Source organism: Lepidochelys olivacea (genome assembly GCF_965140295.1).
Source record: "Lepidochelys olivacea isolate rLepOli2 genome assembly, chromosome: 4".
NCBI lineage: Eukaryota > Metazoa > Chordata > Testudines > Cheloniidae > Lepidochelys > Lepidochelys olivacea.
In genome coordinates, this window is record NC_140414.1 from 128,962,747 (window position 1) to 128,974,875 (window position 12,129).

At 41.4% G+C, this 12,129-nt stretch overlaps 1 protein-coding gene across 2 annotated transcripts in view; it reads right to left on the reverse strand.

Annotated features, from left to right (window-relative positions):
• HTT (huntingtin) overlaps window positions 1-12,129 on the reverse strand; it is a 183,800-nt gene that overhangs the window by 156,444 nt on the left and 15,227 nt on the right. For both annotated transcript variants that reach the window (XM_084626754.1, XM_084626753.1), the window contains exons 5-8: window positions 7,627-7,706; window positions 5,204-5,342; window positions 4,774-4,915; window positions 123-301 (exon numbers count right to left, since the gene is read on the reverse strand). In XM_084626754.1, the coding sequence (XP_084482880.1) occupies window positions 123-301; window positions 4,774-4,915; window positions 5,204-5,342; window positions 7,627-7,706 (540 nt within the window). The remainder of the gene's footprint in view (window positions 1-122; window positions 302-4,773; window positions 4,916-5,203; window positions 5,343-7,626; window positions 7,707-12,129) is intronic.

Sequence of the window (12,129 nt, forward strand, 5' to 3'; positions counted from 1 at the left end):
CTCCCAACTCACAACTAAAATAGTTAACAAATATGAGAAATCCATTATACTGTACATTACAAGGATGTTTGCTGGTTCACAAGCCAATTAGTACTTTGAAAGAGTTACCATTCAACTCTCACCTGTATAAGTTGATCTGGAGAAGGTGAAATCTCTGTTTCTTTTCGTGTTACACCAAAACTGCCTTTCAGGCTGGTATCCTTTACTTGCTGCTGCAGTAATGGCATTAGATACCTTAGTGTGAGCAGTACTCCAAGAATTAAAAGAGTAGGGTGTTCATCTTCCACAGGAACCAACAAACCTGTAAAAAAGTTATCGTGACTCTTGTCTTACTAGTAGTACAAGTACTATGCATTAACTCAAGACATCATCATCAGTTCTTTTACTTACCCCAAAAAAATACTATGGCAGAAGTGTCACTAAAAAGCAAGAGTAGTAGAGAACTAAAAAGGTTTACTAACCTGCTCTGTAATTGTTCTTCAAGATGTGTTGCACATGTCCATTCCACTTCAGGAATGTGTGCACCCAAGTCAGAGATGTTTCCCTTGGCGGTACCAACTGGGGCAGCACAGGCAGCATCTACTGTCTTCTGCTGCTGCACCATGGTACAAAAGTCAGAGTCGTACCAGACCCCACTCAGTTTCTTAGCACCAGATTCCATACAGAGGAAGGAGAGCAGACCATGGAATGGACATGTGCAACATCTTTAAGAACTGTTACAGAAAAGGTATTTTTCTTCAAGTGATTGCACATGCCCATTCCACTTCAGGTGAATCACAAGCAGTTCAAACTGGGAGGTGGGATTCGGAGTCTACTTGAACAAGGACTGAAGAGCTATTTGTTCAAACTTGCTACATCTCTGGAAAGCTAAGATACTTCTACTGCTACTTATGTTGTATGTACCAATGACCAAGCTGCAGCTCTACAAAATGTCTGCAATGGGTATTTGAGCCCCCGCCCCCTTCCCCACAAAAAAAGCTGTGGTAGCTGCCTGACCTCTTGCAGAGCTACCACCCTGGCAAAGAGAGGTATATTGGCAATTTCATAGCATAGGCGTATGCAGGAAAAAATCATGGATGAAATCTTCTGCGTCAAGATTGAAAGGCTTTTCATCCTATCTGCAACTATGATGAACAGCTGGGATGACAACATAAAAGATCTAGTCCTGTCCACATAAAAGGCCAATGGCCCTTCTAATATCCAAGGTATGGAGCCTCGCCTCATCCTTATGAACACTGGTAATGATATGCCCTGGCTGAGGTGGAATTCTGATACTACCTTAGTCAGGAATTTGAGGTGCAGACACAAATGTATAAAAAAAATACATAAGGAGGGTCAGCTCCCAACACTCATAACTCCACCACCCTTCTCGCTGAGGTAATAGCTATCAAAAATGCTACTTTCTTAGAGAGATGCAGCGAAGAGCAGGCAGCAACCAGTTCAAAGGGCAATCCCATCACCCTTTCTGGCACCAGATTTAAGACCCAGAGAGGGAAGGGATCTATGACATGGGGATATAACCTGTCCAGACCCTTTAAGAATCTGACATCGGACCAGAAAATATGAAGCAGCTCACATTTGGAGGGTAGAAAGCAGAGACAGCTGCCAGGTAAACCCTGATGGAACTAACTCATAGGCCTCGTTTTCGGTGAACAACTAATCCAAAATACGTTGGAGAGAGCCTAGGATTAGTCTGTATTCGCAAAAAGAAAAGGAGTGCTTGTGGCACCTTAGAGACTAACCAATTTATCTGAGATGAAGTGAGCTGTAGCTCACGAAAGCTTATGCTCAAATAAATTGGTTAGTCTCTAAGGTGCCACAAGTACTCCTTTTCTTTTTCCTAGGATTAGTGAAACACCCGTCTGTTTTGACCATAAGGAGAATCATTTTCACTTTAACAGGTAAGTATATCTAGTGGGTAGCTTTCTGATATTCAGGAGAATTTTTTGTTCATTTCCTTGAACACACTGCTTCCTAAGGCATTAAACATGTAGCATCCAGGCCATGAGATGGAGAGCAGCCAAGTTGGGATGTAGCAGGTCGCAGTCTTGGGAGATCAGGTACAGTTCTAGAGGTAGTGTCAAAGGAGCCCTGCCAAGAGACTCAGCAAACTGGAGAAACAACACTGGTGTGGCCACACCAGGGCTATCAGGATCATACAAGCATGATCCTGCTTGAGCAACACCCTGGGAAGGAGCGGAATGGAAGGTTAGGCATACATCACATTGCCATTCCAAGACAGTAGGAAAGCATCTATCAGAGATCCCTGACTGTGCGCTGCCCTGGAACAAAAGACCTACTACATTCTGTTAGGAAGAGTAGCAAATAGGTCTATGTGAGAGATCCCCCCAGGTTTGAAAAATTAATCTCACCACATTCAGCTTGAGAGTCTGCTTGTGATCTCTGTTGAACAATCCGCTTACTGAACTCCCAGGAGGCTTTGAGATGTACTGCATTGGCAATACAAAACTCAGATACAACGCCTCTTCACAGAGACAATCTGATCTGAACCCTCCCTGCCCATTCATATAGAATATTGCCACAACGTTGTCCATGAGGACTTGTAGATTCTCTCCCTTCATCTGAAGGAGTAAAGATCAATAAACCAGATGAATACCCCACAACTCCTTCATGTTTATGTGGAAGGTCAAATCTTGTTGAGAACACACAGCTTGAGTTGGTAGTGTGGTAGGTGAGCTCCACAACCTAGAGAGGAAGTATCTGTAAGCAGAGTCAATATGGGCAAAGGAAATTCCCATTACATACGTTGGCCAGATCCATCTACCACCAGTCCAAGGAGGTTAGTACTTGAATCAGCACGTCCAACGAGTGATGATGGAGGAGTAAACCAACTTGAACCAGGCCTGCAACTTTTTGAGACAAAGTCTGGCATGCCGAATCACATACACGCAAGAGGCCATGTGTCCCAGTAGTCTGAAGCAATTTCTTACTGTTGTAAGTGGATGGGCTTTCAGATCTATGGAAATGTTTAACATTGTCCGGAATCTGGCTTCAGGCAGAAATGCTCTGGCAACTATAGAAGTCAGAATCCCCCCTATAAATTCTGTTCTCTGCGCTGGGGAGAGTACTGACTTGTCCCCATTGATCAACAGACCAGAACACTGAAAAGGGACAGATCCAGGATAGAATGACTTCTGCTTGGAGCTTGACCAGACCTCATATCAGCCAATCGTCCAGGGATGGAAATATTTGCATCCGTGTTTTAATTAGGAATGCAGCTACGGCCACCATGTATTTTGCATACACGCCCACTGAAGGATAGGACCACAAACTGATAATGGGTGTTGCTGACCAGAAATCTTGGGAATCTTCTATGGCTCTGATGTATAGCAACATGAAAATATGCATCCTTCATGTCGAGAGCAGTGTACCAGTTGCCTGGATCCTCGGAGGGGATGACAGAGGCCAAATGTTGCAAGTCTAGGAGTGGTCTGAGATCTCCTTTTCTCTTTGGAATCAGAACGTAATATGAACAGAAACCCTTCACTTGGTGGAAAGGGTGAACCTCTTCTATAGCTCCCAAATGGAGAAGAGGGCTCCCAAATGGAGAAGAGATCTAGGAACGATCCCAGAACGACCCTTCCCAATGCCCCAATTGCATGCTCCCCTTCTTTGACTATTATCTTTCAACTTTAGAGAACAGTCACTTAACACCTGCACTGGGCAGTGTCCATCTTGCCCAGCCTAAACACTGAAATAATCATAACATTGATTTGATTTCAGTTTTTTTTAAACTCTTGATAAAAGTTTAAAAATACAACTATTTCATTGCCAAGTCTTATTCTTTTAGCAATAAATCCACATGCTTATTCCATTAACAGAACTAGAATTAGAATTAGAAGGACATTTTCATAGTTAACAGACTAATGAAACTGTTGATCCTCCAAGCACACTGGAAGTTCTGATTTACTGGATTATTCCAACTTTTCTTTTTTCATTATATACATGTTTTAAGTAGTAATGCTGTGTCATTTTATTTTGTGGACTATGCTTTTTCATTAATCTATGCTTCTAGATTATCTATCCATAGTTTTGATATAGCATTTATCTGATTTAGGAAGAGGTGTTAAGTACCATAGAAATATGGCATTATGTATCGGTAAAGTCCCCTTAACAAAAGGCAAAAATTGGGACAGACCTAATTGTTCATTATGTTGATTAAATGCGACAATACCACAGAGCAGTGGTTCTCAACCTTTCCAGACTATTGTACCCCTTTCAGGAGTCTGGTTTGTCTTGTGTACTCCCCAAGTTTCACCTCACTTAAAAACTACTTGCTTATAAAATCAGTCATAAAAATAAAAAAAACTGACAAACATACTAGTACTGAAAAATTGCTTACTTTCTCATTTTTACCATATAATTATAAAATAAATTGATTAGAATATAAATATTGTACTTGCATGTCAGTGCGTAGTATATAGAGCACAGTATAAACAAGTCATTGTCTGTATGAAATTTTAGTTTGTACTGACTTTGTTGGTGCTTTATAGGTAGTCTGTTGTAAAACTAGGTAACTGTCTAAATGAGTTGATGTACTCCCTAGAATACCTCTGCGTACCCCCGGGGTACGTGTACCCCTAGCTGAGAACCACTACCATAGACCAAGCATTGGTGACACCTAACATGCACGATAGAAGCTGGCAAGCAAAGCTACCTAACATAGGAATTACTATAATTTAGATTGCTTCTACTTCCTCAAGGCATGAGTAATATTGGAAAAAACAGAATTGGCAGTTTCCTGAAACTTACCTAAAAGCACATTCAGTAACCAGGTATAAAAATACTGTGTTCTGCGTGAGTGTTGACAGATGCTCACTGCTGATCCAGCTGCTGTTCTACGGATGGTAGGAGAACTGGATTTAAGATTAGAAATGAAAGCCTTCAATAAAACCTAAAAGGTTACAAAAAATAAAAAATCATAAAAGTTACTTAAAGACAGGCAGAAGTCAGTAAGCAAGCAAACAAGAAAATTATTCCCCTCCATCCACCCAAAAAATATTTTTGATTTAAAATTTACTATCAACAATCCAAGGGGTAGAGGAAAATATAAATAATGCATGTTTTAATAATTCAAATCTGGTAGCTGTTACACTGCCGTCTGTAACATCTGATTAATGGTTGATTAACTATGTTCTCATGTGTAATATAAATGTTTCTTAATAGTTTAAAACAGCTGTACCTTGATTTCATTGTCATTTGCAAAGTTGCCAAATGCTGCCATGATTTTTGGTATTGCTGCAGCCAGTGTCTCTTGTACCGATTCTTCAGGCCGCTTACTTATTCGTGTTAGACAGGGCAATAGGTTGACTAAGTATGGCCTAGTTATAGCACAGGAAGAAGAATTCTTTTGGCAAATAACGTATTATCTAATCATAAGCATTTGATACATTCTTTCTAATGCACCCCCCATTAAATCTTGGAATGTTATACAACAATACTATATACACACATACATAAAGATATAATATATCAGCAATCAAGCATATACACTATTATGGTGATTAGAAGTGGAAGGAATTAAAAAGAGTACACAACGATGAACTAAAATTTTGGGGCAGGAACCATTGTCTTCATGAGGGTTTGTATAGAGCAAAACACAATGCGGCGTGTTGTATTAATTTCAATAGACTACATACAATCAAAGTGTTAAAGGTGTTAACGTAACTGTTACTGTCCAACATTAAATAGTTTCATACAAGCTTCAGATTTTGGTATACAGAGACCTCTGCCTGCTTAGTACCATGGCAAACACTCCATTAATTTTTTTTTTTTTTTAACATTTCATTGAAGATATAGAAAAGAAAGAAAAACAGTTAAAGCATTTGAAATGTAAAGGGCTAAATAAGGCTTTCATTTCATAACCCTTGTTCCCTTTCTCTTTAGCTATACAGAGTTTTTATAAGGAACAAACCTTTTTTAACAGTCTTTCGATAGTATCAAAGATGGTAATAACTGTCCTTTCCAGAAAAAAGAGACTAAGTTAGAGACTAAGTTCCAATGGGCTGGAACGGTTATTAAAGTCCAATCCTGTTTTTTGTTTGTTTGTTTTGTAAGACAAAACAAGACAAATGCACACAAAAGGGAAGAGGAAAAAAACCCAGCAGAGATAGAAAAATACTACTGCTTCCATCTCTGGTGTTCACTTTTACTAGCTACCTCACTGCTGGAGAAACACATGCACATCATTTTATTAGCTACTTTGAGACCTGGCAAACTTGTACCAGCATTGGGCTGTTTAGACATTGCTTGTCTTTTCGGTCACAGGCTTACAGCAGTGTTGTAAAATATGCAGTCTTGGCCAGCTAAGCCAGACTCTTATACAGAAGGCAAAAGAAGAGGGATAGGGAAGAGAAAGAAATAAGGTTGGGAAGAAAACGACACACAAGAGGGTGACAAAGTCTCAGATCTCTGACGGTGTTTGGGATTTAAATCAGAGCCAATGGGGGTGGCCATGTAATCTGGCCCGGTCTGGTAAGGGCATCTTTTAGGATCAGGACAATGAAGGCCCAACAGTTCCATGGTAGATCCCAAGGTCCCAGGAAATGGTGGAGGTGGCAGCCAGAATGATGAAGCTCGCGCCTTCCCCTTCTCTCCGCCAGGCAATGTCTGCATGCACCAATCTTCCTCACAAAGTCTCTTTGTTTAAGGACCCCAAAAGGAAGTGATGGGCGTAATAACCCATCCCTTCATTAACATATCCACCAATTAGGCCTAATTTCCAACACACCAGTTTTGGCACATTAATTTCCAGTCCCACAGATTAAGTTTTTGTTTAGATTAAGTCTTTTTGCTTAGATTAAGTCAGTCTGTTTTTCACCTTTACAAATTTTTCTAAACAAATTTTATTTAACAGATTGAGTTGGATTTGTTACTTCCCCGCCCCCCCATCAACATTTGTTATTATAGAGATTGGACTATTTCATAAGCTTCCATCCACTTTCCCTCAGTTAGGCTCACAACTAGGGTAGGCTCACAACTACTAAGCCCCAATTATTGCTAAAAGCCCCAATCCTTAATGGGATCTTTGGGTTATACAATAATAAATAGTTATTAGAAATAACTATAGAAAGATGCTCACAAGGTAAGAATGGAAAGCAGTGTGGTTTAGCAGTTTCAGAAAGACAGGAAGTCAGGAGACTTGGGTCCTCAGTTTATAACTCTGCCATGTGTGGCTTAGGTAACCTCGGGCAAGTAATTATTTCAGATCTGTGACTTGGATTCCTCATCTGAAAACTGGGGATCATCATTTTTGTAAAGTATTTTGTGTGACTCTATATTGCATAGATTTTTTTCAGTTAACACATTTAATGCAGTGAAACACAATAAGGCTGGAGGGGTTGTCAATAAATTACCTTAAAAATTATATTCTCTGGTAAAAATACAGCTAAATAGATACCACTGAATTATGCACAACATATAGAATTTCAAAGGACCATAAAGGAATCCCACTGAATCCCAGCCAACAGCTTTATTAAATGAACATGTCCATTTGGATTATGAAGCAGCACTGCCACCAGTGACATTGTATTTACTTTTTCAGTTTTATGTTTGTATATGGTAGACAGATAGTGCTTCTACATACCAAAAATGTGAATCACCTACCTGCACTTCTGAGGTCGAACTAGATGGGCAAGCTCAGCAAACCTCCAAACTGCAGCACGTAGGCTTCGAGAAGCACCATTCTAGATAGATCGAATGTACAGTTTGTTACATATCAGCACTCACAAACATCCTTTAAAACTGGATAAAGTGATTTTGACTGTATATGGATTTTAACTACAAAAGAGATTCAATTACCTAACATCTCATGCTTGTAAATCTGACTATGGCTTCCAGACAGGAAGTGAAATTAAAATAAACTCTTGCCTTGCTGAAAAGGAACATAAAAATGTGTTCTAAAAAGCACAATTTTTTAGTCTCTTCCTGGCGTTTTATCAAGTGGTCAAAAATAGGGACCAGAGGAGGTAGTCATATGCAAGTGAATAGCTCTGCCAAGATCAACTTCAGTGATAAGAAAGCGTCCAGTCACAGGTAACAGCAGATTGTTCTTGCTCCTTGTTTCCCCTCCTGCATCACACAGCACAACGGCAGAATGATAAAGTGCCAACATTTACTAGCTCTGGGACAAGAGTCATAAATTCAGGCTTCACTCCACAGCCCAAGATGGCAGGGCCATTTCAGTTTAAAATTTAAGCCTGCAATGTGCACGTTGCTGGAGGGAGAGGTGATGTATGTTTGTTGTTTTTTTTTAAAGCAAAACCTTAACTGAAGTATGGTCCTCATCCATAAGAGAATTGGTTCAAAACAGTAAACTCACAAGAAAAGACATATAGGAGAACTTTTAAAGCAATTTTGAATACTGTGGGGAAAAAAATCACTATTTAGCAATGTTAAATTAATAATATGAGACACTACAATCAGGGCTCTTTGCAAGGACAGAAGTACAATTTAGCATAAATGGACAAGACTGAAAGTACAAGGTATATAATCTTAGGATTCTGGAAATGCCAGAGAATTCCAGACAAAGTTATCTGTATTATTTAGTAAATAATACAGATAAATGCCTACATTAGTAAATGCCTACATTATATGCATCTTGAAATGTGTAGATGTTTCATATTCTTCTTCAGCAGGTCATTAAGAGCAAGTGCTTTCAAGAATATCAACTGCATGAGAATCCCATAATGTTAGAAACCAAACAGATCAAAGACTGAACTGAAGAATTCTTGAATTGGTTTCTCATGTGTGAATTCTTCCTGAATATATACAAGCTGCCTATCATGGTGGTATTGAAGGAACAAGATTATACTTAACCCTGTAAAAAACTGTAGTAAAAACTTTACCTGAAATCCAAACTATGTACCTCTTGGAATTTGGGTTATTGTCCTGAACCAAGCAATGGAAAATAGGGAGAGTACCATATGCTTTTTTTTTTTTAAGCAGACAGGCCCCTGCTAGACAGGGCTTCTTGTGACTCAGGATAAAGGGAACACATTGGTTTAAATCTGTTCTATTTTTTAGAAGTGGAAGTTAAACCCTTTGCCAAATAGCATTTGGAGTCTAAAAGTAATGTAACAAATGGTAATTTACTGTAACTGTGGTTCTTCAAGGTGTGATGGAGATGTGTATTCCACTTAGATGTGTGGATGCTCAGGATGCCAGAGCCAGATAACTTTGTCTAGCAGTGCCCAAAGAGGGATGGTGCTCACACCCCATGGCCATAGCCCTTCATCTGGCTATATGAGGTGGCGCTGACCTGACCCCCTTAAGTTCCTTTGCACCTAACACCCAGAGTCAATACTCGATGCAGAGGGGATGGATGCTGGGTTGTGAAATACCCACTTACATTGTGTCTCAAAGAACCACAGTTACAGTAAGTAGTGTATTCCACTTAGGTGACTCACAAACAATACCCACCCCAGGAGGCAGGGCTTGGAGTCTACCTAAACAAGGATTGCAGGACTGCCTAGGAAAGCTTGTATCCAACCCTGGAAGCTGCAGTAATGGTATAATGATTCGTTAATGCATGTATGGAACGAACACATAGCAGCCCTGAAAATGTAGAGTACTGAGATGTCAATGAGGAATGCTATTAACATTCCTCAAGCTCTTGTAGAATGAGCTCACACCCGTTAAGGAGGCTTAGCCAAAGCTATTTCATATGCAGTCTTGATACAGGACATTATCCATTTAGAGACTGTCTATGAAGAAACCACTTGCCCCGTCATACAAACTTCATATGACAAACAGGCAAGGCAAATCATGAAACAATTTAGTCCTGTCCAGATAGAAAGCTAGACATCGCCCAACATCTAACATATGGAGATGCTGCTCCCCCGGAGAGGAACGCGGCTGAAGAAAGAATACAGGTAAATATACTACCTAGTTCAAATTAAACTGAAAATTTTGGGTGTAGTCGTAAAGTCACTTTATCATTGGGGAACTCTGTATAAGGAGTGTCACACTCTTCTTGCGGATATTATCCCTACCAGGAATGCAGCTGTCTGACACAAAAGGAGAAAGGGACAAGATGCCAGGGACTCAAATGGAGCCTGATTCCTGCTGGATAGCAATCTGCATCTGCAAGGAAAATGTGGAATAAATCTTCCTACACATCAGGTCTATTCATTTTGAGTCCCTATCCTTGCGGGAATGGACTTAAATCTGCCCTACTGGGCCCTACCTGTTCACCAGTTACGATCAGGGAATTTGGGGCTGGATGGAATCTCTCAAATCTCTGCACTGGAATCAAATACCATTTATCCATGTGCTTTGCTGCAGGCAATACCAAATCCAGCATGCTCCAGAGGACCTTAGCAGGCTCAAGGAGCACATCGTTAATAGGGAAGGCAACTCTCCCAGCGGCAGACAGCTGCAGGATATCCAATAACTTATGGGTGTTCTCCTGCAGGAACTCCACTTGAATACCCAGGGACGCAACCATGTGCTGCAAAAGGTTCTGGTTGCCTTGAAATCTCTGGTACAAGGAGAGGAAGAGCCAGGAACCACAGAACCAATCATGGGATGAAGATGAAGCGGTTAACTGTGCCAGAGCCGGATCCTCTTCCAGGACAGACAGACCTGGATCGGACAATTGTGGAGGCTGAGAGAAGGGAAGGCTCACCAGTGCCTGGGCCTGTAATAGATTGACAGTCACTGCCACAGACCTGGACGGTGATCTCGCCTTCAAGCAAGATGTGGAGTGGGACCTCAGAGACCGAGGAGCATCCCATGGAGGCCAATGGTATGGATAGGACTTTGGTGGTCAGTGGGAGCCATGCCAAGGACTCCTGTCCTGACCATGAGACGGGCACCAACCTTGTACCCACAGCGCTCCATGAACAGCTCCCGATGTGGGTCAGGTAGAGAGTGAGAGAAGGAAGATTCCAACCCAGACACTGAAGAATCCTGAACTTCAGAGGATAATGTTGGAGCCAACCATGACTCCAGTCCGACTGATCTGTAGCCCAGAATGAAGAGGGAGCTGGTGCGAACTGTCGGGTCTGATGCTGAAAGCTGTATTGACCAAAAGTCAGCAGTGGTACAAAGGTAGCTGATGATACCAAAGAACAGGTGAGTGCTTCCATGGTAACACTGATGGCACTGGCCATAGGGGTGCTGAAGAAGCTCCTGGTGCTGAGGAGATCCCTTGTGCTGAGCCCCACTTCCACCAACTGCAAAAGGGAAACATCGGGGCATAGTGTTGACTGACCCACAGGTTCAGCAGCCCACCCAGCCAAAGGGGCTATAAAGGACACAGCCCTGGAAAATTCCTGAACCAAGGGAGAGGTCACAATAGAGAGGCAGAAAAAGTCTGTTGCCACTGTGTAACGATGCTGGTTCTGGTGTGACCAAACAGAGTGCCAATTCAGACCAAATTTCTTCAAGCAGACCAGTTACAGCCCAAGGCTGGGGTTCTTCTGCACACCAAGGCAAACCAAACCAGCCAGCCAGAGGAGACTTTGGTTTTACCCCACTGGCTAACCACAAGTCACACAAGCAATTCCCTTAGACACTCCAATTTCCCAGTATCACACCAGTGCCACTCATAATGGGGATGAATGGTTATGAAAACCGATACCCCAGTAAAAGAAAAAAGGTTCTCTCGATCCCAAAGGACCAAGCCCCAGACCCAGGTCAATATACAAATCAGATCTTACCCACAAATCATGCTGTTGCCAATCCTTTAGAATCTAAAATCTAAAGGTTTATTCATAAAAGGAAACAGATATAGATGAGAGCTAAAATTGGTTAAATGGAATCAATTACATACAGTAACGGCAAAATTCTTGGTTCAGGCTTGTAGCAGTGATTGAATAAACTGCAGGTTCAAATCAAGTCTCTGGAGTACATGCATAGCTGGGATGGGTCTTCAGTTCTTTGTGTAGAGCTTCTGTTTGTAGCGAAGTGCCTCCAGAAGCAAGAAGCAGGATTGAAGACAAGATGGAGGAGCTGCAGCAGCTTTTTATATTCTCTTTTCAGGTGGTCTTTTTCCCCCACAGACAAGCTGTCCATCAAATGGCATGGAAAAACCTCAGAGTTCTGTCCGTAGGCATGCCCCTGCATGTCACAAGGTGTATCTGCCTTCTCTCAATTGGTCAATTG